The following is a 26,464-nucleotide window of genomic DNA, read 5'->3' on the forward strand; positions in this document are numbered from 1 at the left end:
CCGCTCTACTATATGAGGCTGCCAGCCCAGCCCCCAACTCTACTATATGAGGCTGCCAGCCCCGCCCCCAACTCTACTATATGAGGCTGCCAGCCCCGCCCCCAACTCTACTATATGAGGCTGCCAGCCCCGCCCCCAACTCTACTATATGAGGCTGCCAGCCCCGCCCCCAACTCTACTATATGAGGCTGCCAGCCCCGCCCCCGCTCTACTATATGAGGCTGCCAGCCCAGCCCCCAACTCTACTATATGAGGCTGCCAGCCCCGCCCCCAACTCTACTATATGAGGCTGCCAGCCCCGCCCCCAACTCTACTATATGAGGCTGCCAGCCCCGCCCCCAACTCTACTATATGAGGCTGCCAGCCCCGCCTCCATTGTACAATATGTGACCGCCAGTGTACTACAAACTATATCTTGCCCTGCCTCGCCTATACTATTTGCTGCTACTAGTTCAATCTCCGGGAAGAACAAAAATGCTCGGGCATGTTTCCCTTCACCTGATGCCTCTGTTCAACGAGCAGTAAATAATTATCCAAGAATTAGGCAACTGTTGCGAGTTTCATTCTGGTAAAGGCCAGTAATTCGACCTAGGGAGATCTCTATACTAGCCTAACTATAGGCTATACTTCCTGTCCCCGACAATAATAATAATAATAATAATAATTTATTATTATTATTATTATGGTTATTATTATTAGTATTATTATTATTAATTAGGTGCTCTTCAAAGATAATAAATAAAATAATAATAATATAATTTGTTGAATAATAAGAATTATACATCTGCTGCCAGCCTTGCCCCTGCTGTAATATATAGTGTGTTATTGCTGGCCCCACTCCCACTGCATTATATGGTGCTGTTGCTGACCCCACTCCCACTGTACTATATGGTGCTGTTGCTGGCCCCACTCCCACTGTACTATATGGTGCTGTTGCTGGCCCCACTCCCACTGTATTATATGGTGCTGTTGCTGGCCCCACTCCCACTGTACTATATGGTGCTGTTGCTGACCCCACTCCCACTGCATTATATGGTGCTGTTGCTGACCCCACTCCCACTGTACTATATGGTGCTGTTGCTAGCCCCACTCCCACTGTATTATATGGTGCTGTTGCTAGCCCCACTCCCACTGTACTATATGGTGCTGTTGCTGGCCCCACTCCCACTGTACTATATGGTGCTGTTGCTGACCCCACTCCCACTGTACTATATGGTGCTGTTGCTGACCCCACTCCCACTGTACTATATGGTGCTGTTGCTGACCCCACTCCCACTGTACTATATGGTGCTGTTGCTGACCCCACTCCCACTGTACTATATGGTGCTGTTGCTGACCCCACTCCCACTGTACTATATTGTGCTGTTGCTGGCCCCACTCCCACTGTATTATATGAAGCTGTTGCTGACCCCACTCCCACTGTACTATATGGTGCTGTTGCTGGCCCCACTCCCACTGTATTATATGAAGCTGTTGCTGACCCCACTCCCACTGTATTATATGGTGCTGTTGCTGACCCCACTCCCACTGTACTATATGGTGCTGTTGCTGACCCCACTCCCACTGTACTATATGGTGTCGTTGCTGGCCCCACTCCCACTGTACTATATGGTGCTGTTGCTGGCCCCACTCCCACTGTACTATATTGTGCTGGTGCTAGTTATATTTTGAATGGGGAGTTCGTATAAACAACTGGACCTCTACCCTCCAGACCTAATTGTAATTGACTCTTTATCATCCTTAAATGCTCTCAACTCTTTAAGACATAACTGTAACATGCTCATGTCCGAAGCTAGACACAAATACAACAAAATTATTAAGGATGGTAACAGAGTCCATTTCATGTGGTCTCCATCTCATGTTGGCCTCCGAATGCATGACAGAGCTGATAAGTTAGCCGATCAACCTGTTCTCTTAAAAATAACATCGCTTTTGGCCGTTTACTCGTATGGCCAAAAGTGGACGTAATTTGAAAATGAAAAAAAAATGAAAATAAATTTGGGATTTTTTTTTCAACAACAGTAAGTTAAGGGTCCTCTGATAGGTTAGGTGGGCAGGAAATTCTCAAAAAGTTTCAAAACGTTAATTGAAAGTTTCCTCTTCTAACCTTACCGAGTAGGCCGGACGACTCAAACAGAAAACGGGACAGTATGTCACTTTTGTGAGTCGATTTCATTTCAAATTATGTCCAAATTTGGCCATAGTGCGCATACGAGCCAAAAGTGACGTTATTTTTAAGAGGTTGGGTTGAAGAATCTGCCTTTAAAGGAGACATTGAGTGTAACCTTGGATTGTCAATGAGCAATCTAAGAGCAGCAGTACACCAAGAACTTCAACAAAATCTTGTAGATCTGAGGCTAAGTGAAATCGACACCAGTAATTCCATCTATCATCATACTATCATGCAAGAGGAGCCACACATCTATGGTTTATCCAATAAAATCAGCAGACTTCTAGATGTTACTACTGGTCGGCTTAGACTCTGTTACAAGTATCTCAGGGAATTCTCATTATCTGCTGATTTAGACCTGACCAAATGTAAACTGTGTCAGCAAAATAATTCGCACACCCTTCGTCACTATGTGATGGAGTGCAAAAAGATATGTGAATTCAGAGACAATTCTATAACCAATGTTCCAGAAATGTGTAAATATTTCATTCAAAATGATCTGGTACCAGAAATTTAAGCCAAATATCCCAGTTTGCAAACTGTAGGTAGTAACTATGTGACTAACCTATCCACTGCTGCCCACTGGATGGGGGCGGTGTGCGGGACAAACATATCAATTGTGACACTAGCTTTCCACATGTGTCAGTTGCTTAACTTAGAAACTGTACTTGTGGTCGATCTCGAACCCATTATGATGTGACGACTTATACTAAATTTTGTAACTAGCTCATCAAGATTGTAACTTGCTTAGATAAATGAATTGTGGGGTTCAGTCCCTGAGCCCATTATGTGCCTCTGTAACCCTTTCCACTACCACCCACAAGATGGATATGGGGTGCATAATAAATGAACTAAACTAGCTGTAAACACTCCCACTGTATTATATGGTGCTGTTGCTAGCCCCACTCCCATTGTACTATATTGTGCTGGTGCTAGCCCCACTCCCACTGTATTATATGGTGCTGTTGCTAGCCCCACTCCCATTGTACTATATGGTGCTGTTGCTGGCCCCACTCCCACTGTACTATATTGTACTGTTGCTGGCCCCACTCCCACTGCACTATATGGCACCATTGCTGGTCCCACTCCAACTGTACTATGTAAGGGCTTATGGAATTTTTTTGGTTGGGCATTTAGGAACTTTTTTTGTTAGTAAGTAAACTTGTCATAACTTTCATATATATATGATAAGGAGTTCTGCATCTGGTAAATTGTCTGGTTGCAAATAATATTAGACAAGTTTAGTTTCTCATAATTTATTCATTACACATGTGCTGGTCATGTAACAAACAAGCAGAAGAGACTAAAACAACAATATACATTACTTACTCATAATAAGGAATGGTTGCACACATCTTGCGTGTTCTTAACTGTAATCAGTATAACACACACAATGATGCTAAATAAAAAAAAATTATATTCATTCATTTTCTTGCAGAGCCAACAGAACCATATTTCTACCCTTTCAAACAGCCTTTATAATTGTACCTAATGACTCATCCCAGTTCATATTTTAAGGGAAAGCTTGAGATCATAGACTCCTGGATGAGCACATTCCCTACAGATCAAAAAGTGCATATTTTACCAGTACCATTAACAAAATATTAACTTTTTTTTTTTGGCTTCTTATACTCAAGTGACATTAATGTCAAACAATTTGAAATACAATCACTAAAAGTGTGTGTTAAAACTTTCCTTGAAAGACTTAAGCTTAGTTTATATAAGTTCTCTTATATAATGAATGTACAGTACTGTATCTGTATATGCAGGAACAACACTATTAAAAAAAATTTGTCTTCAAGAAGTTCCTTTTCACTTTATTGCAATACTGTACAAATATTAATTTTTTTTTTATTCATTCAAAATATATTATATACTCCTTTGTATTAACAAAATAAGTACTAAACTTTGGCACCATTGGTTTGGTTGAATGTATTGGTATCCTCTGTGACTAGAAGCAGAAAATACACATGCAAATTCAATAGGTTAAATTAATTATTATTTAAATTGGTAACACTTTACAAAAATACCACTACAATACAACAATTTCTATAAAACCCACAATAATGAGGACTTTTCACGTGCACAGAACATTATTCTATTTTATGGTGTAACTGCTATGCCAAACTGTACAGTGTATGTGCAAATTAATAACACCAATGTAAAGATACTGTACCACCATTATTTCAGACCAGACTAATTAGCTACTATAATGAATACACAAAAAACACAGCCAATTACACTGAATTTTAAAGTAATCAAAATTACTATGGCAAAAATTTTTTGTGTTAAACTGGAAATGTGTTTCCCCCATTTAGCTGGATATGGAGTATAATATATATTTGTGCCCATTGGGCTAGGATGAGACTGCACTGCAGGGAGACCAGAAATAATACCCCGTAGCCCATCAAGTTGTGTCACCTGAATGACCTTTTGTTATCAGTTAAACTCTTAAGAAAAAGTAACATTTTTATAAACGTAAGTTTTGAATTAAGTTTTAAAATGCACAACATGGCACATTTGATTGATCAATGCACTCAAAGCTATTTCCAGGGCTGATCTTCATGATCTAATTCCATCAAGCATTAGGCATAGTTACTAAGCTCATAATGGGTACATCATAAAAGAAATGTTTTAAGGTTATAAAAAAACTCCTTTCTCGTCAAATGTTACTGTGCCGCTCCAAAGGTACATAGTGATCCATGCACTGTACAAGGATCATGACATAGTTTAGGAGAAACATACAGGTCTATGGTGTCTTTTTAAGACACTTTAAAGACATGGGAATCATCAGAGAAAGTATCAATCTGGTCACTATAATAGGTATTTAAAAGGGGTCTGTTTCCAGACCCACATTCATGCTGACCTCTATGAAAATATGTCCAATCCATATATATACCCTCTAAGGACAGGGAAGGATGTAAAGGAATGAGTCGCAAAGAAACTCATGCTCAGAAAGGACTTCTCACAGGAGTAATGGATATTTTCTAAGCTTTAGTATTCTGCTTCTCCCAAATGCTTCATGTGGAATTTCTATGGAATTACACTGGCATCCATGGCAGGTGCTTCTGGCACCTGCTATGGATCCTAATGCATTTATATTGTAAGAAAATGACTATTGTGGTCCCAGAGCTACAAATACCTAATTGGAAAATAATCTGCCCAGGATTACACATGAGCAACTTCCTTAAAGTAGCTTTGGCAGGCAATTGCCAGCTAACCATGCAATTTAATTTCCATAAAACCCAGGTTTAAGTCTCTTTGTAGTACTGTAGATATCCAAGAAGAATGCTTTGTATGCTGTGAAATTTTATGGATAAATAACCATAGCATAAGATGACCAAGCCACACATCAGAAAATGAAACGAAACGACAGTCCATCCTGGACCATTATCAAGTCGTGAGTCAAGTGATAATGGTCTAGGAAATGCCAAAACTTTATCATTTCTCCATCTTCTGTGTGGGTTTGGTCATCTTAACTTTAGCCATGTTATTGTGACTCGCTGTAGACCATAGTGGTTGATTCAGCCTATTCTTAGGGTTTACAAAGAACTTCAACAAACAATTCCTGGAAGCCACTAAATATATTTAAAGAGCCACCATGATCATGGTGAAAACCAAATTAAAGAATTAATTATAATTGGTTGCAGATAAAAACCATCTCTCCTTTTTTTGGCAGGAATGAAGGAAAAGGGTGAATCCTAACAAACGAATAACCTCACCCAAAGTGAACAAAACTTGACATAAGAAGGGAAAGATACTCACTAACTCTGCTGCATGAACATAAACCAAGAGGGAAGACTGTTTTTACAGTTACATCAGTTACTGTAGGGGTTAATTCTAAGTCTTTCTGAACAGAGAAAAGCCAATGCTGTATCTAAGCACCACCTTCACCAGAAAGGTGTATGAGAATGCCATATGTGAAAAAGGCTCTGTAAGCTACCCATTTAAAAAAAAATGGGGTTCAATAAATTAATATGTAAACCTAACTTAATACTGTATATTTGAAAAAGAACTGCTAATTACAATTAAATAGCATAGGACAAAAGCTTCTTTCAAGTAAACAACAGCATAAAAAATCCATAATGGAGAGACCAACTGGGGAAGCTGCCTCCCTGGAAACAAAGTATACAGGGACACTTACTCACCTATCACGTAGTCTTCACCCCACAGTTATGTCAAGTAACATTCAGTCAACAGACTGAATGAAGACCATCCCCCCGTCCCATCCCAAATCTTTATCCTGATCCCTTCCAGGTGCTATATAGTCGTAATGGCTTGGCACTTTCTTCTGATAGTTCCCTTCCCCAGAATGTAAGAGGCAGCTCTAATTCCCATTAGCGTCTACGAACCAAGTCTGGCACCCTGATTAGTTGTACCAACTAGGGGTATTGCAGGTCAAATTCATTTAAGCCCTAACACAATTGGCAGGTATTAAAGTATCCACTTGTGTGGTGAACATGTCTACTCACCCAACAATGGTAAGACTAAAGACTGTTGTTATACAACTTCAAAACACTGATGAGTGCATTTTGAGAGCATGTCTCCATAAAACTGACAGTCTCCAACAGCCTCCCAAAAGAAACTTCACAGCTGGCAACATACAGGCCTATACTAACTCAAGTCAATGAACCTGAGCCCACCAGGAATGTTATGGACCAAATTACTTATGTCCAAGACAGTTATGTTTAAAAACCCTATTAACAACCTGAAAGCTCAATCAAGCCACAACACTTGGTTTAAAAGACCTTTTCCGAATGTTACCCTGGCCAGATAAACACATACCTTCAGTGACTCCCAAGGTACCTTTAAATGGTGTTACAAGGGCACTGTAGTTCCAGCATCAATGTCATCATGTATAATTAATATATGTTTGTCTACTCGACTGTGCCATGATCCTAGTAAAGGCACATGGATCACTATATAATTCTGAAAGTGGCAGAATAATTAACCTCGGAAACTATTTACTGACAAAAATTATATCTTACACTGCATTAGTATAGTGGTTCTATAATACAATATATAATAAAAGAAAAAATCCTGTAAAGTATTCATGCCATAAAAGGCTTATCTAATTATTATAACTTTCAACACATGGCAGGGAAAACATACAAAATTATATACTTTCCTCTGAATAGATTATATTATAAGCTTGTAGGGCATCACTGGTTACTATTTAACTTGTAATATGAATTATACCACAATTGAATTCTTGACCATTACTAGCATGACACAGATGAATATTAAATAGCTAAACTAAATGCTGTGTTTGGGATTTCATATTAACTTTCTTTGTGGCGAGATTGAAATATATTGAAATACACTGTTTTGATGCACCATGTTACACTACTTCCCAGAGTTTAGGGTTGTGTCTCAGGCAGAGTAGTGTCTTGGTATGAATGGAAACTGGCTGCAGTAACATAGTAATTGGCACCCAAAATTCCACACAAAGTTGTTGCAGAGCCTCTTGTTCTTCTCTGCTCATTTTGACATAAAAGAGCTATATGGGCACTCATTCTACCGTCTAAAACCAAATAGGTAGGAACGAGTTTAGTTATATTATGCTAGTATTAGGGCGTTTTAGTGAAGTTATATACTTTTACTATTTACTGTGTGTAAGTGACATGGCAGCTCACATAACCACATAGAATCTTCCATGGCAACATCACATGACTGACTTGACCACTCAAGAAAGAGTGACAACATAGCATTTGAGTTGCCATGATATCAATAGATAAGAATTGTGATCCAATCAGTTGTACTAAGATTGGCATAGCAGTCTTGGGAGGAAGATGTACAAAAAATCACTGTAGCTAAAGTCTATCAATATGAAGGTTGTGGGTTTGTCTTGGCAGTGAAGCTGCAGCTCTTTTGTAGAGACTTGGGAAGTACTACAGGCCCTCTCTTAGCATTCAAGTCTCCCATGTAAGATTAGTAGCAAGACTGTTTAGACCTGTGTGCATGCTACCATCATGTCAGGCATTGAGAAACTAGTGTTTTTCACAGCCAGCTCTGAGTGTGGATGTCATGTTCAAGAGATAAACTGCTTCTGCGACAAGAGGAGACAGTTTCCTCACAAGTGAGATGTATACACATGAATTCTTTTCTCTTCAGTGAAGTGTGACAGTGTGAGCAAACAACTAGATATTGGTCCAGGACAGACCAAAATGTCAATTTCTTCATTTTCTGATGTGTGTTCTGGTGATCATACCTTCAGCCATGTTACTGTGATTCATCATCTGCATTTGAAACAATCTTGCCTGTGGAGCAGCAAACTAGCCATTCTTAAAATAGTTGTAAATATTTTGTGTACATAGCTACTTCTTGTTTTAAGTTAGATTTTACAAGTACAGTACTATATGTAACAATTCCCAAATGACTGTTCTACTGTGTGGTAAAAGTAACTAAAGATAAAATGTATTATCAGGGAACTTTAATACTGAACACCACAGTACATAGTATTTCATCAATGCCTTTGACTGTGCTCCTTTCTTCTTTTCCGGCTTCATCATGAGGTAATATATAATATCCACCAAGTGGTAGAGCCGAAAATTAGTAGATTCCCAAGTAAATCGCTACAAACTTGAGAAGTTGTGGGCAGTGACACTTGTATATCCAAAATGGTATACAATGCCTAAAAGTCTGCTGGGCCTTAAAATGCAGCTGGAAAAGATCTTCAGGGCAAATGGGGGGACCTTTGACAAGCCACCGACTTTCTTCCTTATTGAGGCCACTTGTATTATTGGCCCCTCAGGTAAATTCAGGTAAATATAGTCATGTAGGTTACCAAGGAGCACACCAGTTCACCTACTCATGCGGTGCTTGATTTGAATAGTTTGTATCATATGAAATACAAATTTGAATCCAGATAGTTTTTACAAGTTAATAATGAATAGTGTGTGTGTGTGTTTTCCAAGTGAAGATTACTATATTAAAACTTCATCCTCTACACTCAAAAGATAAGTAGACTATGTTGCTACAAATACATAATTTCTGTATATTGGAAATAACACACTAAATATATCAGCAAATGTGTAAAGACTAATTTATTTTTGCCATTTTAAAATTTGGTGTTCAAATATCTATCAGCTCATTATTGCCTCATTCCTACTTCCATCAGGTGAATATGTATCTGTCCAAAAGAAATACAGTGCATCCTTGATTCAACGAACCGAGGGTGTACTTTTTGGACCAATCCCAATTCACTGCAGCGAGGGATTCGTTGCAACAAGAGATTGTTCCAGGAGGCCCACTTGTAAACAAAAAACCAGGAAACCGCAAAATGAAAATGAGCCATAGAATTTGGTTTTAAATGTGCTCAATGGTTTTCCCAGGGCCCCAACTCTTTCTTCTATAGTTGCACCCATCTACAAAAATAATTAAAAACATGATTGGAGCTATATTAACAGAGTTACCATTAAAACCCTAATGTTTCCAACGCACGATGGGCTGATTTCAGTGAACGAAATTTCAATTTCAACCTGTCATGTGAAGGGCAGCTACCAAGAGAACTTATCTGTAAAGGGATTTTAACAACATCTAGCATATTTCCCATGCCCTTACCTCAAAACCTCATTTTCAGAGAGAAACAAGCCTATACTTGTGAACGAAAACCAGGAAATGTCAAAATGAAAATTAACCAGAGAATTTGGTTTTAAATATGCTCAATGGCTTTACCAAGGCCCAAATTTGTCTTCTAATTTTGTGCCCATCTACAAAAATCAATAAAAACATGATTGAAGCCATATTAATAGTTACCAATCCTACTCTAATATTTTTCATGCTCTATGAGCTGATTTCATTAAGGAAATATTTAATTTTTAAGCTATGATATAATGGGCAAGTTTTCCACCAGTCTGTCAACTCTGTCCCAACATCCTAAAAGCAAATCCACACATTTCCCCACTTCAGCGAACAAGGGTTCGTGGAATCGGGTGAGTAAATCCAGCCTGGAAAGTGTGCATCCCAACTGGAGATTCACCGAATCGAGGTTCGTTGAACCAGGGGGTCCAATGTAATGCAAATTGGAAATGAACTACAGTAATGACGGATTTTGAATGTGGTAGTGTATACTGTACATATGTAAGGTCATGTAATATTTAATGGTTTTATTAAAAAATGTATTTGATCCACTCCACCAATGTAAAATAAATGTTAAATAAACTGTTAGCCTGGAAAGACATGAGAAAGGAAAGGAGTGGTGCTATTGGTGCTATGTATTTGACTTAAAAAGTTCTTAAACATGTATACAATTTAGTCTTTTAACTTTCTCAACTTATCCTAGAAGTGTATACAACTTCCACTAGATGTTTATTGACACATTCTAGAATACAGCACACACACATACACACATTTTGGAATACAGCACACACACATTTGAACATTTTATAATACAACACACACATTTGTCATACTTGCATACATCTATACAGTACAATACTTCATTTTAGAGCTTTGCTCCCAGTCAATAGCACAGTGTCCATACCTTGAACCAAATACGATTTTAAGGGTTCTACTTTTCTCACGGTAGTGTGCATGCCAAGAACATCCATATGGACATCAACCTTTATTGTCCTCCTCCCTTTGTGTGCCGCATCTCAATCCAAAACAATTCTAGATTAGATACAGGGAATCATCACTTAAATATATTCTTAGCTAAATGGGGTAGGTACAGTATATTAAATCTCAAAGTAAATAAGAAATAAATAGTAATAAATATAAATGTATAAAATACAAATTAACATGCTCAGTAGTGCCCCATGCTTACGATAAGTACATCATTCACATTTTAACCAATTCAACTGGCTTATATTTAGTGTCTCATGGCAACTTTATGCCATGTCTTGTAAACCCTTTCACTATTAAATATAATCCCAACTCTGACGTTTGTTCTGTTAATATATAAATAGGGTATATATATAATTTTCACATGAAAAGAGAGATAAGCCTGCAATAAAACTAAAATACAAAATAATGAGTATCTCTAATATGTATCTTGAATATGTGTCAAGCTTGAGACATTAAATACCTAACAGGAGCTTGTTATAATAAACACTTGCTCGAGTTTGTGAAAAACTTCTTCTTTTAAATAAAAATCTTAAGTGCTTTTACTTCCTTAGGTTCAATTATTATTATTATTATGGTAGGAGAAATGCTGAGGTCTAGCACTAAAACCACAGATCGTTACATTCTTTACATTAAATGTTTAGTGTCAAAAACTGTCACAAAATATCAAGCTATTACTTCTAGGGCATTATTACCATTACATACTTCCATGTAGTACAGATACATTATTTATTCATTATAATTAAAGGTTCAGTCATACATGTACAACATTTCATCATCTTAATTCCTTTTTTTGGCAGCTTCTTGACGTTCTTTAACATCAATCTCACCAAGAGTAAGTGCTGCATTGTAGCCTTGCATTAGGGCTAGAAAGGACTTTAAAACTCCAATGGGAAAGAGGCCAATGGACATCATACGCCAGAGACCAACTCCTGCTATAATAGGTCCTTCTGTGAAGTGGAGCAGGTAAAGTGCAGAGTAAAACAGTTCATTTCCGGCACACATGGTAAAGAGGACGGCACGAGACGTGTAGTATATGCGCAAAATAGGGTTGGCATTCGCTTCCTGACCTTTGTGGCTGGAGCAGCCAGCCATCACAGTTCTGTAGAAGTGTCATAATGTGATTCATGTTCACACTAATAATTTCATAAATATTGTTAGACACATTATTCACTTATACATTGAACAAATCTTACTTATGCATTAAAATATTGCACAATGTTGAGAGGAGGGACTGGACTGAAGGCTATGCTAACATGCTAGAAGTACAGAAAGTTGAAGGTTGTGTCTTCAGAACTATAGTACTGGACTAATTCATTTCTAACAGTAACAACTAAGCTACCTTTAGCAGTACACAATATAATCAGAACTAAGGTTTTGCTTTCAAGAAATTTTTATATATATACAATTATCACAAAGTTGAAACAGATTATAGTTATGAGGAATATTGAAGAAGCTATGAATAGATTAAATAATGAAGCTCCTGGAATAGATGGAATAACAGTGGATATGGATGCCTATAGTCAGGGGGGACATCTTGATCTTGAGGTTATCTTGAGATGATTTTGGGGCTTTAGTGTCCCTGCGGCCCGGTCCTCGACCAGGCCTCCACCCCCAGGAAGCAGCCCGTGACAGCTGATTAACACCCAGGTACCTATTTTACTGCTAGGTAACAGGGGCATAGGGTGAAAGAAACTCTGCCCATTGTTTCTCGCCGGCGCCCAGAATCGAACCCGGGACCACAGGATCACAAGTCCAGTGTGCTGTTCGCCTGGCCGACCGACAAGAAGAGTGTTCAATAAGGTTCCCGAAGCCAATGATTCGGCTTTACCAGGGTGCAACCCACAGCTGTCTTACTCTCAGCTACATAATTGCTGCTAGGTGAACAGAATCATCTGATACGAGGAAACAGACCTAAACATCTTAACCTGTCTAGGAATTTAACCCAACACCATTTGGTAAAGACGAATGTCAGATGACATGGTAGGAGAGTGAGGTGTCCCATGATTGGATTAAGGCCATTGATGTCCCTATATACAATGACACAAGTAGTATGACAGAATATCAGAAAAATAGGAGTACCACTTAATATCGCAAGAAAATCTGTGAGTATGAATGCAAACTGAGAACAAGAAATAAAAGAATGGTGGATAGGGAAATACTGTAATACGATGAGTAGAGGGGTTATATAGATCAAATTTTACTTTGAGAATGGTTATTGAAAAGTTTCAAGCTAAGAAGAGGAACTTGTATCCTGCCTTCATAAATTTATAAAAAAAACAAAGGAATGGATTGATTGTGATACATTGTGAAAGGTTTGAACAATCAACACAATAGTAAGGGAGGTTATTAAAAGCATTTAAATCCTTTTATATAAAAAGGACAACATGAGAAACAGGGAAGAGCAAAAATATAAGAGAATTTTAATTTTGGGATGGGTACAAGATGGCTTTTTAATGTTACCTTGGTGCATAATGTATATGAATAGGTTAGGTAGGTAAAGCCACCTGGAACAGGAGTGAAGTATCAGGTGAAAGTGCCAAACAATTATGACTATACTGTATAGCACTTGGAAGGGGTCAGGATAAGGATTTGAGATGGGATGGGGGAACGGAATGGTGCCCAACCACTTGGACGGTCGGGGATTGAACGCCGACCTGCTTATAGTGAGACTATCGCTCTACCATCCAGCCCAAGTGGAAATGAACTTTTATGGGGTAACTTCTTGTAATTGACATGTTTGTATACAGATGATAGTGTTCATTCTGAGTGAGGAGAAATTGCAAAAGATTGTGAATGAGTTTAATAGTGTGTGCCAGAGAAGAAAGTTGACGGTCAATGTAGGAAAAATAATATTATGGTGTATCAGAGAAGAGAATGGAATAATTACACACACAAATCACAATAGCATGATGAATGATTAATGGAATAATCCTTTGGGGGCAATGAGGTGACTTGAACCAGCATTCTAACGATTCCAAGACACCTGAATAAACCCATTTGGCCACGTTAGGTCAAAAGTCACTCAACCTGGAACTCTACTGAATTCACTGGGGGGGGGGGGTCTGGGAGACCCAACTGGTGCCACAGTCTTGGGGACCCAACTGGTGCCACAGTCTTGGGGGACCCAACTGGTGCCACAGTCTTGGGGACCCAACTGGTGCCACAGTCTTGGGGGACCCAACTGGTGCCACAGTCTTGGGGGACCCAACTGGTGCCACAGTCTTGGGGGACCCAACTGGTGCCACAGTCTTGGGGGACCCAACTGGTGCCACAGTCTTGGGGGACCCAACTGGTGCCACAGTCTTGGGGGACCCAACTGGTGCCACAGTCTTGGGGGACCCAACTGGTGCCACAACCATGATTTTACGAATGGCCACCCTACACCCTGGCCTGCTAGTAATGGTGTTTCCACCCTTTCCTTTCCTTTTTGTTCTGAAGGAACACAAAGTAATCACAATGGCATAATACATCAATGAGAATATTACAATGCCCCAAATGATTTTCTCATCAATTTACAACACCCTTGTAATTTCTTTGGGGTAATGAATAGAATCTTGCATATTTTGAAAAACTTTATTAGAGTAGAGACTGATTTGAAATCAAAGATAAAAATGAAAAAAGAGATGTTAGAAGATGTAGTAAGTTTTAAATGTTTGGGAGCAGTATTAGATAAAAACTGGAGAATGAAAGGTGAAAGAAGAGAGAGATTAATGAGAGAAAAGAATGGTACAAGAGGTGACCAGCCTACAGAAAGGGAGGAATGTTACAGGTGGGCATTAACCCCTTAACTGCGCGGCCTCCAAATATGACACCCCCCCCCCCCCCAGTGCGCAGGAAATAAAATCTCTAGAAAAAATTATTTTCTGTTTTTAAAGTGTCAAAAACCCTTCCCTGAGTAAGGGTATAGTAACAGAAGATCGAAATTGTAAGTACTTTAGTTGCTATGGGGTTCGTAAGTTCATGCGTGACGTCATCATTCCCTGGTCGCCCGTGGCATACGCCCCCGGGGCCGTTAGGGCGCTCGGGGCTGGATGTGCGAGTTGCCGCGAATATATTTTTGTTAATTTTCTGCGCACTGTTCCAAATACATTTTATATGCTTTTGCGTGCTAATCCTATGTATAATGAACATGTACATTATATCATGGCAGTAGAACATCCGTACTGTCCGAAGACACTGTGTTACGTGCACGACACATGTGTACACATATCCGGCACATATTTCCATTGTATTATGCTAATGTATGTATATATACAGTCTATTTACACACTATCACGCACTATATAGTCAGGGGGCTATACCTAATAAATTCCCTGTAACCTACCTTACCCCTCTATTGTCAACCCGTCTTTTTTTTTTAAACGACGCTGTTTGTCGACCTAATTGTATTTGTGCTGCTTTTTCACCCATGTTTCCCCCTTTTTATATCTTTTTTTTATTTGTTCTCAACTCATTTTATTCTTTATGCTCAATTAGTATTAACCCTTAAAGTGCGCATCACGTCATATGACGTGCTGGACGTTGTTCCAGTCAACTGCGCATCACGTCATATGATGTGTTGGAGTACTACGCAAGATTTAAACAGCCCGCGGATACATGGGGTTCACCACACCTTCATCAGGGCTCTTGTAAACAGACGCCATTTTTTTTTTAAATCGTGGGCCAAACTCCCGGGTGTTATTGGCCTCAGTATTGAGTGAGCAACCAAGCCTGACACACGCAGCATGAGCTAACAGCACTGCTGTTCAGCTTGTGACCACAGCATCGCCTAAAAACGCCAAATTATACTTGGTCATGCTATTATGTAGAGATGATATTATTACAGAAGACCCCTGACTGTGATAAAACTGACCAGGGTTCTGATAATAGCAGGATTGTGGTGATATTTAGCGCTGTGCGCCATGGAGGGAGGAGTAATACTGTGGGAGGGAGGGTGGTGGCGATGTCTTTTGACTGTGTGTGGCCACCTTTTATTGACTGCACTCAGCATACCAGCTTAGTGGTTCGCTATGGTGAACACAAATGTAGATACTTATATATAACGTGAGTATAGAGGGTATAAACAGCAAGAGAAGGTTTGGAGCCGCCATTTTGGTGAGGGCGGTGGCGTCGTCTGCACGACGCCACCGTGCAGACGACGGTGTTGTTTACTGGTTACCACGATGGTCTTTGGGCACCATACCAGTTTATTTGTACAAGTATGGTGAATAAAACAGGTTGATATTTATATATAATGTGTGTATATAGCATAACACCACACAGTATTGTTGGAGGAGAAATATTAGTGCGTCTGGCCTTGAGGGCAGCCGCCGATCAGTTGACTCTGTGAGTAGCCACATCTTTGTGCCTTTACTCACCATACAAGCTTAGATGTACAGTTATGGTGAACAAAACATGTAGATACTTATATATAAAGTCTGTATATAGAGAATTATAGCAAAAACATTATTGTGGGAGGAGAATGTGGGTGAGTCAGATGACTGGAGGGAGGGTGGGAGTGGCTGGCTGGTAAACGGCGGTCACTCCTCGTTACTTTTTGACTCATAATAGCTACTTAGTGGTTTGTTATAGTGAACAAAACATGCAGATACTTATATATAACCTGTGCTTATAATGTAATAATCGACAAAGTATTTGTTCACTGATTGATGAACATAATTGAATCAACAATATGCACACCATATTTTTTAGTACAGCAATGATTCACTCATTTTATTATATAAACATATCAAACTACACACTATTGAATAATATTACAGCAAAAAAAGTATGAAAAATCAATCAGAGACATTGAAATAATTCGGTAATTATCTCTTTGTGGCAACTCCGGCCTGACAGCTTGCGAGCAACAGACCGCCTGGGACGCACGCTGAGTCAGCGCCTATAATTTGCCAGACTTCCCCGCCCTATAGCGGGCAATATATGCCACTTACGATTTTTTTATTATTTTTCCCGTGATCAGTGAACACAAATTAATAGGTTAGGAAGAAAAAATAATTTTTTTTTTTTTCAAAATGACATGCGCCTGTGGGGATGACAGGATATTAAACCCCTAGCATGTTAAGGGTTAAGCTTTAGTCATTTAAGTTTTTCATGCCCGAAACGCTTTGCGTAATAGTGGCTTTAGGCCTTGTATGTACTAGCCCTATCTATAAATTCATCATTCTTTGTAAAATCTCTTGTATGTATGTACCTTACCTAAATAAACATTTATTTATTTATTTATTTATTTATATATACATTCACCATGAACACACTCAGAACTCTGCGAATGTCAGCTGCCACACCCTCACTCCTCCAACATCCAGTCTCTCCCTCACTCCTCCAACATCTTACTCACCAACATTGCTCCTCCCACCATACTGTTATTGTTTGCATTACACTATTTACACATGTTATGTATACCTCTCTACATGTTTTATTTACCAGAACTATGCAAGTAAGCCAGTATTGTGTTCAAACTTTACAGAGGCCACCATACATTGCATGAGAAATCACACAGCAGCCAGCAGACGACGCTAAGATTGCGTCACCTCCCACGCCAAAATAGCTCCTCCCAACATACCCCTGATGCTTTTACTACACTATGTACACACATTGTACTGTATATACCCAATTACAAATGTGTTCACCATAGCGAACCACTAAGCTAGTATGATGAGCAAAACAAGTGGCTGCCACACAGTGAGGCTACCTCGATTCTCTCCCCTGCTCCCTCACCACAATTCCTCCTCCCACAATAATACGCACATATGTACATGGATATATACACACATGGTATATACCCATGTACATATGTGTTCACCATAGCGAACCACTAAGCTAGTATGATGAGCAAAACAAGAGTGGCTGCCATACAGTGAGGCTACCTTGATTCTCTCCCTCGCTCCCTCACCACAATTACTCCTCCCACAATACTACGCACAGTGCTTATTATCACCACAATCCTGCTGTTATCACAATACTGGTCACTAAATCCTGTAAATACATAATTAACCACAAGTTTATTTTGTAAAGGAACCTAAGAAGTCATTTGAAGATTCCTAGATGGATGAAATAATGCTGTGGTGCTGCGGCTAGCGCTGTGAACATTGTGAACAGCATTGAATCACTAATATTTGAACATTGCACACAGTCATTATCACACTCAAGCTCTTTTGTAACACTATCATGGCTAAATAAAACAAGTTATATACACAGGTATATTTTGACATTATTAGGTGATGCTGTGGTCTCAAGCTGAACAGCAGTCTGTGAGCTCATGCTGCGTGCGCCGGCCTTAATTACTCACTCACTACCGAGGCTCTCACACCCGGGAAGGTGGACCACGATTGTTTTTAAAGATGGCGACTGTTTACAAGAGCCCTGAGGAAGCTGATGTGAACCCCACGTAGTCGCAGGAGTTTTGAATGGAACGTGAAAAATACAAATACCCGGAGGTGCGTAGCACACCCCAGACGTGGGCCTGCAGGTGCATTGGGCAGTTAAAGGGTTAAGAAATGGGAGGATACTACACTCAGCCCTGACCTACTGAAGTTAAATATGGGTATGGCAAGGGAAAGTGTGCTCATGAGTACAACTAGTGGAAATGAGTTTGGGAAAAGCAGCTGTATGAGGAATGGGTACAATAATTCGGAAGTATATGAGAGAGATGCTATTAGTGAAAGGGGTAAGAGAATGAATAAGGTGGTGGAGTGGGCAAAGTGCAATACACTTAGGTGGCATGGATATGTTGGTTAGAGGCTCCGACGAGAACACAGGGCATCAATGTTATCAATATGCACTAAGAAGCAAATACTGATCTAGCTTTTGGTTTAAGCAGCAGTAGCACAGAAACATTGAGTGATGATCAAAAGAACTGATTATAATTCTCAATGAAATGCTTTTTTGACAAAAGTTTGGAAACGTCGATAAATTCTATTTTATATACTGTACCTATAATCACTATTAAAATATAACATTAAAATGGCAAATAAACTTAGTAATAAACTAAAATAAACACAAAATATACATTTAACTTTGTTTAATCTTATCTGTGATAACAAACACACCCTCTAGTTTTACCATGACAGCAGAGAAAGGTATTTTCTTCACTCCCACTTACCTGGTCATAACACAGCATGTTCTCACGATTTGACACTCCATAAAAAATTACTGTTCTGCCTAACCAGAAACATTTAAATCAAAGCAACCTACATAATCAAACATGGGGAATACTCAGTAAAGTCAGTATTATGTAATAATTTTTTACTAAAACTAATTTTGATGGATTGGTCGAGTGCATTCAATAATGCAATACATTAGATGAGAGGGCACATTGAATGCAGAGGGATACATTACTTTACTTTAGAAAAACATGATTCCATAACTTTAGTTACCAATATTTGCATTATTCAATATTTTAAGTTCAATTTAGTGCTTACCCAAATAATCCAACAGCAGTACTGTAATATATAAAACAAAAAACCAGCGTTGAATGTAATGAAACGCCATTTTCTGGGTGAGACCCGGAGGCTCCCCCCAAAAAACATAATTTTAAGCCCTTATTAAATAATAAATGTATACATAACCCAAGGAGGACATACGTGTGGAGGTGAAGCCAGTGACAGGCTATGTCAATGGTCATGGAGAGTTGGAAGAAAAACATATATTTTGGGTAGAAGTGGCTCAGAGTCACAAGCAAACACATGGTTCCACAACGATCTGTTAGCATGTCCAGCATTGCTCCGAATTTTGTACCTGTAAATTAACAATAAAATTACATTTAAAACTAAGAAACTGTATAACAAATGGAAATTTCATAGTTAGTTAGTTTAGTTCATTTATTATGCACCCATACCCATCTTGTGGGCGGTAGTGGAAAGGGTTACAGAGGCACATAATGGGCTCAGGGACTGAACCCCACAATTCATTTAGCTAAGCAAGTTACAATCTTGATGAGCTAGTTACAAAATTCAGTATAAGTTGTCACATTATCAATGGGTTCGAGATCGACCACAAGTACAGTTTCTAAATTAAGCAACTGACATATGTGGAGAGCTAGTGTCACAATTGATATGTTTGTCCTGCACACCTCCCCCCCCCCATCCAGTGGGCAGCGTAGTACAGTATCTGTAACTTTTAAATACTATAGTGTCTTATTAATCAGTCTGTACATATTGTGAAGATAATGAAATCTTGGGCAAGGATCACTAGTAATTTTGTCCAAAGAGGTTAAAATGAAATGTTAACCTTCATTTATGAGGCATAATCTCTAAAATGAATGACTGGAAAATCTCTGAATGGATATCTAAAAACCAGATTCCTAACTGAATGATCTCACATCAAGCCTCTGGTTGGCCTGCCAAATGCATCTTTGAAGTGAAATATGAATATATGCTGTACAATCAAGAGAATATGCTGTACAATCAAGAGAATATGCTGTGCAATCAAGAGAATATGCTATACAATCAAGAGAATATGCTATACAATCAAGAGAATATGCTGTACAATCAAGAGAATATGCTGTACAATCAAGAGAATATGCTGTACAATCAAGAGAATATGGTGTACTGGATATAACATGACACCTGCCTCACTGAGGATTGCTTAGTGCACTAAAGGTTTTAACTTTAAAATCATGAGCCTGCATGTGAAGTGTCTTTAAATTGAATTCAATTACCCAGAATCAAGAAACCCAAGGGAAAAACATCACCTGGCAAATTTTTTTATTTTACCTTGGTTTAAGTGTGTGAATTAGTTTAAAAATTCTTCTATTTTATTTCAAGTAATTGTAATATAATACAGTACTGTACATGGTTCCATTATTTGGTTGGATATTAGTAATAATTACCACCTCCCTATTATGCAGGGATAAAGTTGTTAATTATTGGTCACATATAAGAATTGATTCTATAGACTTGACTGTTGGGTCATTTAATAAACAACTTCTCTAATCTACACCATAACTGTACATATTATACAGAAAACATTATAAACATCTGTTTATTCCCCCAGCAAACAAACAAAAACTTAAGTGGCTGGGGGACTGGCTACCTTTCTGAACAATTAAAACAAACACTGCAGTACAGCATTGAAGTCAACTTATGGAGTAGGTGTAAAGCACTCAGTGAATTATAGTATCACAAACAATTGCCCAAAATGTAATTGTTTACAATATCTACCCTTTTATCGTCATTCCTTCCTAATTCACTAATGAACACTTTGTACACCTCCCCTTTTACCTAAGGCATTACATTTCTAAGAAAAATTATCTATAAAGCTCTATCTAGTATTTGAACATATATTGCAAAGTAATATTGTCTCATATTAAACCTACAGGTGATAACATTAACACTTTGGTGTACCCCGCGCGCCACCCCTCAACTGTGCGATATGGGACCCAGGGTGTCACGGGAGCGCGCGTAAATTCTGAAAAGTGTATACTCTCCAACTTTGTCACCTTAATTCTCGTCCTACGAGATTAAATTTGGTATCATTGTGTTCGCAATAGAATTCTCTACAGCACTAAGTGCATATAAACTCCAAAAGCCCGGCTAATTACCCGCAGCAAACGGAGAAAGTGCGAACGAGTTACCCAGGAGCGCGCAAACGCGATAAAATGTTTTCACTATTTTCACTCTGGTCACCTCAATTTTTGTCCTAGGTCTTTCATTTTGGTCTCAATGGGTTCGCAATAGAATTCTCTAGAGGAACATTTGCATATAAAATAAAAAACCTGGTCACGCTCCAACAGCCGACGAGATGAAGACGGGCCACACGTTAGACGCGAGTGAGCGCTCAGATGCCTTCCAGCTACACCTCCAATTCCCGCCCTTTTCAAGCCTTTCTTTCGCAATTTTCTTCCTGGAAGTTGCCTTGTTCATGATCACTATCCATCGTGGAGTAAGCGTAGATAGTTTCTAAAGCCACAGTAAGAAATATAGCCACGGAAAATAGCCGAAATGTTCACACGTTTGAGATGCAAAGGGAGGCGACATTGGTCACAACAGTGGAGCGAAAACAATGGGCCCACGGCGTGTGCCAAGCCGCCTGAGGGCCACGAGGCTCAACAAAGAAAATGGGAAGACATCGGCACGCATTTTAAAACCAGTCTCAAAAAAATCGGATAAAAACCTGACTTTTGGCGATTATTTAAAGTGGCGACAGTAAACGGATGACGCAATGCTGCGTCATGCCCGGGCGAAAGTGTTAATGTTTATTTATCAATAACTAGACAGTGGGTATGTTACATTGTTTACATTTATGATACAGTACTGTTATATTTTTTGTAAAAAGACTAATCATCCTTTATTGTAAACACCGCCACATTCACAGAGTTAAGCTTTTAAAATTATCTAGTTTCTTTAAATGCATTTGTATACAGAACTAACACGACAAACAAATACGAAATTTTTATAAACATTACAGTACAGTGGGGCCTCGATTTACGATGGTAATCCATTCCCAGAGACATATCGTAAGGCGAAGCAATTTTTCCCATAAGAAATAGAGGGAATTGAATTAATCCGTTCCCCACCCTCCAAAATACTAACTTACAAATACATTTTATACTGAATACAATTTTGTTCTATAACTACAATACAGTACATATGTTTATCTTACCTTTATGGAGGACTCTTTATGGCATATGGAAGATGGTGATGAGGGGGGAGGAGAGTTGTTACTGTTTGGAAAGGAAGGTTCCTTCCATTATAACATCAGGCAGTGATGACTTTTCTGGGATACACACACTGGCATGTTTTGCCTGAATACCACTAGGACCTGCTTGTGGCTCACTGCTTGCTTGTCTTACTAAGAATCTGTCTAATGACACTGTTTTTCCCTGCATTTTAACACTTGTCTGTAGTAAGACATCACATTGTCATTTAAAGGTAAATGCAATGACCTGCTACAGCTTTATCTGGGTGAGTTTTTTTCAACAAAACTTTGCAGTTCTTCCCATACTTCACACATTTTCTTAATGAGGAAGGAACATCCTCCACTGCCTCTACTCACAACTATTTTTTTAGGTTGAACCTTACCACCGACTTTCCTGGGACCCATGGCGTGATTTTCAGTTTTATGTTCAAAAAGCAAAAAATCACCACCAAAAACCAAATTTCTTATAGGCGTGATCGTCACTAAATGGGCAGCTCTAGTAAACTGAGGCAGGTCAGCCAGCGTGACCGGGAACCATGCGCTCGGTCGACCCAAACGTGTACCAACAAATATCGTTAGTCGACGACACTATCTTAAGTCGAATCGCAATTTTCGATCAAATTTACATCGTAACTCAAAATTATCGTAAGTCGGGGCAATCGTAAGTCGAGGTGCCACTGTACTTATATTATCTCCTCGTATACTTATGAGGAATGATTATATTCCTATTGAGATAATCTGAAAGCTATAGTTTCAGTATGTGATGTTATTTAAGTGCAGAAAATATTGTTTTCCTCTATGGGAAGAAAAAAAATGGTGGCAGCGAGTTAAATGTCAGAACTTTGCTACACTTTACCAAACCTGAACTAATCTAACCCTAATAGAGAAAGCAGAAGACCCAAAAAATAAAACAGAAGAGTGTTTTGTATAAAGTATGGTAGCCCTATCAAGATTTTGTACCACTACCTAGTATTGGTACACACACTCCAATTAATAAGATAGTACAAATACAACTGCTCTGCATAGTAATAAAACTATGCCTTTTCTTATGCTCTTAAAAATCCTGTACCTAAATCAATCAATTTTGTTAAGCAATTCATTTACAGAAACACTAAAAATCTTGAAGAAATATATGTGAGCTGTTTTTTGTGGAGCTCCTTGATGGCTTCCTGAAGCTGTTTTGCTGAGACAGTTTCAAGGAGCCACCAGGGATTTATCAGAGAGCCTTTTTATTACATTCAACACTGGATTTTTTGTGCATTATTCATAAAGACAACATTATTTTTTTACCAGTACATTTTATCTGAACATATTATTGTACTGTAGTTAGAAATATTTTCTTCTGGAATAGTAACTAATGTTAACCATTCATTGAAATATACTGCCTAAATTGCTTAAAAATACTGTACTGTATTTGAAAACTAGTGGAAATGAACATTAAAAACTATAAATATACACTTTGTATTCAATATTTTGTCAGTTTATAATTTCAGGACGTCTTTCTCCTCAAAATAAGTAGCTGAAGGCATGTGGGTTAATCATCATGCCATTAGAGTACAAGTATACTTCTTTAGCCTGTATAAAATATAGTTTTATAAAGAATTGAGGTTCAGTTTGTTAGCAGTCTCCGTGGTGTAGTGGTAAGACACTCGCCTGGCGTTCTGCGAGCGCTATGTCATGGGTTCGTATCCTGGCCGGGGAGGATTCACTGGGCGCAATTCCTTAACTGTAGCCTCTGTTTAACGCAACAGTAAAATGTGTACTTGGATGAAAAAACGATTCTTCGCGGCAGGGGATCGTATTCCAGGGACCTGCCCGAAACGCTACGCGTACTAGTGGCTGTACAAGAATGTAACAACTCTTGTATATATCTCAAAAAAAAAAAAAAATCTCAAAAGTTGCATGCAATCCATATTTAATTAAAAGCATAACTATTTTTAACACTGAGTATATCTTAGCATATACCATGGTAAGATTAAAACATTTTCTTGACTAACTGGAAATACCTTGATTAAGAAGTCTTGCAGCATGGCCATCGAAAGCATCCAGGAAACCAGAGAGAATATACATCGATGCTGCCATGATATGATTGGTAGGCATGTAGTAAAATGACAGCAATGCCAATATGATGCGGCCGTAACCTGTAACATGGGAAGATCCATGAAGGACTGACCCTATACACTGCACTGGCCACCAAATATCAGTATCAGCTACAATGTGGTAGACTGTACATAACTTGATAACCAATATACTAATGAATCATACCACAATAGTGACAGCAAAAATTATGAATTTTTATATTTTAAGTTGCTAAATATTTTGAATTTTGTTGTGCTGTAATTTAAGATGAGTAGGCACACTTAAGACATATATTTTGATAAAGAAGACAGTATAATTAATAGCCTTTGTAAAGCGCCTAGTTGTGCTTAGCACTTCAGGCACAACATATAGCAAAATTAATGGTTAAACTATATTACAACACTGTACTGTACTGAAATCAGCATTTTAAATAAAATAACCTTGAAACTAAATACTATAGTGCCCTTCAGCAGAACATAAACCTGCTTAATATCTTGCAATGTCAGACTTGTTCAACTACGTGTGCTGAAAGGCGAGTGTATTCCAATGTGTATTTGCCATCCCCCCATCGTGACCGAGGCCGGGCGTGACAGCCCCAGGGTGACCGAGGCCGGGCGTGACAGCCCCAGGGTGACCGAGGCCGGCCCTGACAGCCCCAGGGTGACCGAGGCCGGCCCTGACAGCCCCAGGGTGACCGAGGCCGGCCCTGACAGCCCCAGGGTGACCGAGGCCGGCCCTGACAGCCCCAGGGTGACCGAGGCCGGCCCTGACAGCCCCAGGGTGACCGAGGCCGGCCCTGACAGCCCCAGGGTGACCGAGGCCGGCCCTGACAGCCCCAGGGTGACCGAGGCCGGGCCTGACAGCCCCAGGGTGACCGAGGCCGGGCGTGACAGCCCCAGGGTGACTGAGGCCGGCCCTGACAGCCCCAGGGTGACCGAGGCCGGCCCTGACAGCCCCAGGGTGACCGAGGCCGGGCGTGACAGCCCCAGGGTGACCGAGGCCGGGCGTGACAGCACCAGGGTGACCAAGGCCGGGCGTGACAGCACCAGGGTGACCGAGGCCGGGCGTGACAGCCCCAGGGTGACCGAGGCCGGGCGTGACAGCACCAGGGTGACCAAGGCCGGGCGTGACAGCACCAGGGTGACCGAGGCCGGGCGTGACAGCCCCAGGGTGACCGAGGCCGGGCGTGACAGCCCCAGGGTGACCGAGGCCGGGCGTGACAGCACCAGGGTGACCGAGGCCGGGCGTGACAGCCCCAGGGTGACCGAGGCCGGGCGTGACAGCACCAGGGTGACCGAGGCCGGGCGTGACAGCCCCAGGGTGACCGAGGCCGGGCGTGACAGCACCAGGGTGACCGAGGCCGGGCGTGACAGCACCAGGGTGACCGAGGCCGGGCGTGACAGCACCAGGGTGACCGAGGCCGGGCGTGACAGCCCCAGGGTGACCGAGGAAGAGCGATCGATGCGGCGATCACGTCAAGTGACAGCTCCGAGGGTGAAATACAGCTCTCGCCCCAATACTGCAGCTTCCCTGAACATTACTCACCGATAAGATTTGGCACGAACAGGAATATGTTCTCAGCCATGTTGGTGTGGACGTCGGGCGGGCTGGAGACGTGTAGGAGACGATGGCTGGGAGACGCGGTGAGGAGAGGCCCTTGAAGCTCCACTGTGTTGATCCTGGCAACACTCACAGGGAACCTCTCTCTAACAACTTAATCCCATATAACTCAAATTATACGCTATTTAGTTTTTGATAATTATATTTAAGATTGTTAGGCATATTAAGGGAACTCAAGTTTTTGTTATAGTTTATTAGATTTTTGTTTTGGTCTTTATCGCGTACTTCCCTGAATACTAGCGCCAAATTCGAAAAGCCACGTGGACTGATTGACTCTGATTTTTTTTTTTTGAGATATATACAAGAGTTGTTACATTCTTGTAGAGCCACTAGTACGCGTAGAGTTTCAGGCAGGTCCCTGGAATACGATCCCCGCCGCGAAGAATC

At 40.1% G+C, this 26,464-nt stretch overlaps 2 protein-coding genes across 2 annotated transcripts; one reads left to right on the plus strand and one right to left on the minus strand.

The window, feature by feature from the left end:
* Window positions 1-317: 317 nt before the first annotated feature.
* Window positions 318-1,688, plus strand: LOC123766678 (uncharacterized). Its single transcript, XM_069308553.1, has 2 exons — window positions 318-521; window positions 819-1,688. Exons 1-2 carry the CDS (start codon window positions 318-320, stop codon window positions 1,686-1,688), a joined length of 1,074 nt encoding a protein of 357 aa, XP_069164654.1.
* An 8,683-nt stretch (window positions 1,689-10,371) lies between these two features.
* Pis (phosphatidylinositol synthase) lies at window positions 10,372-26,148 on the minus strand. Its single transcript, XM_045755466.2, has 4 exons — window positions 26,003-26,148; window positions 24,385-24,519; window positions 19,324-19,477; window positions 10,372-11,837 (listed from the first exon to the last, which is right to left on the minus strand). Exons 1-4 carry the CDS (start codon window positions 26,040-26,042, stop codon window positions 11,516-11,518), a joined length of 651 nt encoding a protein of 216 aa, XP_045611422.1. The 5' UTR covers window positions 26,043-26,148; the 3' UTR covers window positions 10,372-11,515.
* Between the last annotated feature and the right edge of the window lie 316 nt (window positions 26,149-26,464).

The sequence above is a fragment of the Procambarus clarkii genome, chromosome 62 (assembly GCF_040958095.1).
Source record: "Procambarus clarkii isolate CNS0578487 chromosome 62, FALCON_Pclarkii_2.0, whole genome shotgun sequence".
Lineage (NCBI taxonomy): Eukaryota > Metazoa > Arthropoda > Malacostraca > Decapoda > Cambaridae > Procambarus > Procambarus clarkii.

Coding starts and splice junctions, on each gene's coding strand:
- LOC123766678 (XM_069308553.1), top strand. CDS start 318: ATGAGGCTGCCAGCCCCGCCCCCAACTCTACTATATGAGGCTGCCAGC. Junction 522..818: donor ATGCCTCTGTTCAACGAGCA/GTAAATAATTAT, acceptor TGTAATATATAG/TGTGTTATTGCTGGCCCCAC.
- Pis (XM_045755466.2), bottom strand. CDS start 26,042: ATGGCTGAGAACATATTCCTGTTCGTGCCAAATCTTATCG. Junction 19,478..24,384: donor TGCAAGACTTCTTAATCAAG/GTATTTCCAGTT, acceptor GTTAATTTACAG/GTACAAAATTCGGAGCAATG. Junction 11,838..19,323: donor CACTGGCTTCACCTCCACAC/GTATGTCCTCCT, acceptor ACACTTCTACAG/AACTGTGATGGCTGGCTGCT.